At 40.2% G+C, this 4211-nt stretch overlaps 1 protein-coding gene across 1 annotated transcript; it reads left to right on the top strand.

Moving 5' to 3' along the window:
* Window positions 1-2229, top strand: MGAT2 (mannosyl (alpha-1,6-)-glycoprotein beta-1,2-N-acetylglucosaminyltransferase). Its single transcript, XM_030215325.1, has one exon. The coding sequence runs from the start codon at window positions 788-790 to the stop codon at window positions 2090-2092; it is 1305 nt and encodes a 434-aa protein (XP_030071185.1). The 5' UTR covers window positions 1-787; the 3' UTR covers window positions 2093-2229.
* The last annotated feature ends 1982 nt before the right edge of the window (window positions 2230-4211 follow it).

The raw sequence follows: 4211 nt of genomic DNA on the forward strand, positions 1-4211 counted from the left end.
CCCCTCTTGACTTTGAAGCATTTTTGCCTACATCAAAAATGGCTGTTCAAGCTTCACGCCCCGCCCATCTTCTCTGTAAAACATCATTGACCACGCCCTTTCCGTACCACAACCCAGCCAGATTGTGATGGTCAACCTATGGTCCAATCGCTACTTACTTGTGGGTCTAAATAGTTGGATTTCCATTTGGGAGGAGGGAATATTGGGCTGAGTTCGATAGGCGACGACGATGGGCAGGGCAGGAGCAGGACTTTGGAGTGAACGTGGTATAAAAAAAAATGTGTGTAGACTGTGTAGAGCGCGAGCAGGCAGATAGCAGACCAGTAGCCTAAGCCTGGCTTCAACTAAGTCACGGTGCGCGAGAGCCGCGCATGCGCAGAAGAAAGGAAGCGCGCTAGGTATCCGGTGGAAGGAGCACACCGTGTGCTTCCGCGGCTTCCGCCGTTAAGCCGCTCAAGGCAGGTGAGGAGAAGGGAGTTGCGGTTGGACGGCTCTTCCTGCAACACGAGCTTGCTCGGTGCTTTTCGGCTCCTGTTGGAATGGAGGTGGAAATTAGCCGGGCTTCTTATTAACCGGAGGAGGCAGAGGCCGCGCTTACACAATGCAAGGGTGGCAGCGCCGAGAGCCCGGGTGGCGGTTGATATGAGGTGGCCGTTTCTCTCCTTCCTCGACGGGCGTGTGTGAGCCGGAAGCGGCGGCCACACGTCCCTGTCCCTTGGGAGCCGCAGGTCTGCTCCGTTCTGTGATTTCTTGTCCCTCTGGAGGCTGCCTCTGCTGCTGATATACCATGAGGTTTCGCATCTATAAGAGGAAGGTGTTTATACTGACCCTGGTGGTGGCTGCTTGTGGTTTAGCCTTCTGGAACAGTGGCCGGCAGAAGAAAAATGAGCTGTTCGTGCAGGACTCGGACCCGAACAGGAACGGCAAAGGCTTCGTATCCGTCGGCAGTCGCAGGATATCCAACGAGACTGCGGGAGACAAAGTGCCAAAGCCTGACGTGGACAATGCAACTCTAGTTCATCGGTCGATTGTGTATCAATTAAACTTTGACCAAACTATTAAAAACTTGGACAAGATACAAAATCGCCCCCGGGATGATCTTGTGGTCGTTGTGCAAGTGCACGATAGGCCAGAATATCTGAAACTGCTTATTGAATCTCTCAGGAAAGCCAAGAACATTGAAAACGTTTTACTCATTTTTAGCCATGATTTCTGGTCTCTAGAGATTAACCAGCTCATTTCAAGCGTGAATTTCTGTCAAGTTCTTCAGATATTTTTCCCCTTTAATATTCAGCTGTATCCGAACGAATTTCCAGGGAATGACCCCAAAGATTGTCCGAGGGATATAGAGAAATCAGCTGCGGTGAAGTTGGGTTGCATTAATGCTGAGTACCCCGATTCTTTCGGACATTATCGAGAGGCCAAATTCTCACAAACGAAACATCATTGGTGGTGGAAGCTTCATTTTGTATGGGAAAGAGTGAAAGTCTTGAAAGACTATAGTGGTCTGGTTTTGTTTATAGAAGAGGATCACTACTTGTCTCCAGATTTCTATCATGTCCTTAAAAATATGTGGAGCGAAAGAAACAAAGAATGTACAGACTGTGATGTATTGACCCTAGGGAATTATGCTCGGGTCCATACCTTTTCTGGTAAAGCTGACAAACTGGAGGTGAAAACCTGGAAGTCCACAGAACATAACATGGGAATGGCACTAAACAGAGAGACATACCAAAAACTAATCCAGTGCACTGATGCATTCTGCACTTACGATGATTACAATTGGGATTGGACTCTTCAGTATTTGACTGTGACTTGTCTTCCTAAATTTTGGAAAGTCATGATTCCTGAAGTTCCCAGGATATATCATACTGGAGATTGTGGCATGCACCACAAGCAATCTTGTAGCCCATCCACAGAAAGTGCCAAAATAAAATCACTGTTAAACAACAATCAACAGTATATGTTTCCAGAAAGTATGAGTATTAGTAATCGCTACTCAATGACGGCACACTCCCCTCATGTGAAAAATGGAGGCTGGGGAGATATAAGAGACCATGAACTCTGTAAGAGCTACCGCAGACTACAGTGAAAAATCTAAATGTCATGAAAGTTCATTTTGAATGGCTGCATACTGGCTATTTTTTCCTGAATATACAACTGTATGATAAGGTGGATTGGTTTCTGCTTTAATATGAATAAACATTCTTGTAAAAATTGTTCAAAATAGTGCATTCTCATGTGTGGAAGTTTTTGAATTTTTAAAACAAAGTATTAAATTGTAATTATTTTTAATCAAGTATTTTGAGAAAGAAACCATCACCAAAATGCTCATAAATTGAAAACTTGCCATTTAATAACTCTTAAAATGCACACATTTTAAGTTTTATTGGGATATTTTTGCACATAACTGATAGATTTGGACTGGTAAACGGGGATTATTTTAACATGATTATCAGTTATCATTAGTTCCATTTTATGCAGTGGCAGATTTGAATCATTTGATTTACCTTGAAATTGAGACAGCCAGTTAACACCCACACACACACAGCAGAGGAGGAGGGCTCCCTCCAAAGTTATGAATTGTGGATGCCCATTGGGGTTCCCTTTTGTCATATTCTTTTTTTTTTTTTTTAATTTATTAGGATTTATTAACTGCCTTTATGAAGAGATTCACCCAAGATGATGAACAGTAGGTACAGTTTAATATTAAACTTACAATTCTGTTAACAGCATAACAATAGTAAATATGTACAAATATAAACATAAATACAATGAAAGAGGAAACTTGAAAACAGCAAATTGAAACCTAATAATAAGACTATCATGAAACAGGATCAAAAATATACACATTAACTGGCCTGCCTAAAATAATAACAGGCCATTCCAACGATAGGGCCAGACTTTTAGTAATAAGGCACCTGTTCTGGTTATTGAGAAGTTACCCCTGTTCCTATATTTATCTAATAATTTATCAAAACTGAATCACGTCAGCTTCCATACACCCTTTATTTTCCCAGATGCAGTACTGTAGAAAGATATTACCAAATAGAATAATTATAATAAAGGTAACAATTCATAATTGTAGTTTCAGGACAGTAGAAGTGATAGGTGATTCTTCATACTGCAGAACCTATATTCTGCTCTGCTGAACCTTCTTAATATTCTGTGCCTTCTGGTATCTAGCTAAAGGCATGGAAAATGTGCTAAAAAATCATACAATCATACATTATCTTTTATGTACATATGTTTTAATTTTTTTTATTTAGTTGCTCCAATATAAAGTTCTCACTTTAATTCCAAAGATGTTTTTAATATCACAATTTTTATGGTTTTATCACTATTGTACATTAAAATGTATCATTTATAGAATCAGGTATTTGTACATAGAAAAACATGTTTAGTGTAATTAAAAAATAATAATAATCACACACAGGGCTGTGTAACTTTGTAAGTACTGAAATACCACATCACCAGAATGAATTTAGACGTTGCCTCTGAAGTACATTGACAGAAAACTTTGCAACATTTTACATGACTAGCAGATAGCAAAATGTAAGGTATCCTGGTCTCTAATTTGGAGCTTAGCCGTGTGTAACTATAATGTAATGAGCACTCTACAAGTAGCTACCTGATTACTCAAAGGCCAGCAGGAGAGTGCACTACCTGATACTAACTCCTGTACAATGAAAGGAATAAACTATTTAACATAGTAATTCCCCCCCCCCCCCCCCCACCAACCATACTGAGTGCTGTATAACACAATTCATGCTGAAGTAGCTGACACTGAGGCATATTTTCAAAGCACTTTGGGAGGCTAAGTTCCATAGGTTTCTATGGAACTTTGGGAGGCTAAGTGCTTTGAAAATATGCCTCTTTGTCTCCTTCCGTGGGGATGTGGTTTTAATCTATTGTGCTGGATATATAGCACCATTAGATAGTGCCATGAGTCCCTTCAACAAGGAAATAACTTCTTATGAAGGTTGTGCCATTTTGTGTTTCTCTACCTCAAAGCTGCTCTTTGACTTAGATCCACTCAAAGATTAGGCAAATGAAAAGCCAAATTACTTGTAGTAATTGATCTATCTGGAATTTTTAATTTTGTAAAATCCATCATTAATTGCCCTGTCTGCAGTGTTTGAGTTTATAAATGCATACCTATTGTATTTACTTTAGTTACTGTGAAATTTAGTAGCAAAATCTTAGGTTGT

The sequence above is a fragment of the Microcaecilia unicolor genome, chromosome 9 (assembly GCF_901765095.1).
Source record: "Microcaecilia unicolor chromosome 9, aMicUni1.1, whole genome shotgun sequence".
Taxonomy (NCBI): domain Eukaryota; kingdom Metazoa; phylum Chordata; class Amphibia; order Gymnophiona; family Siphonopidae; genus Microcaecilia; species Microcaecilia unicolor.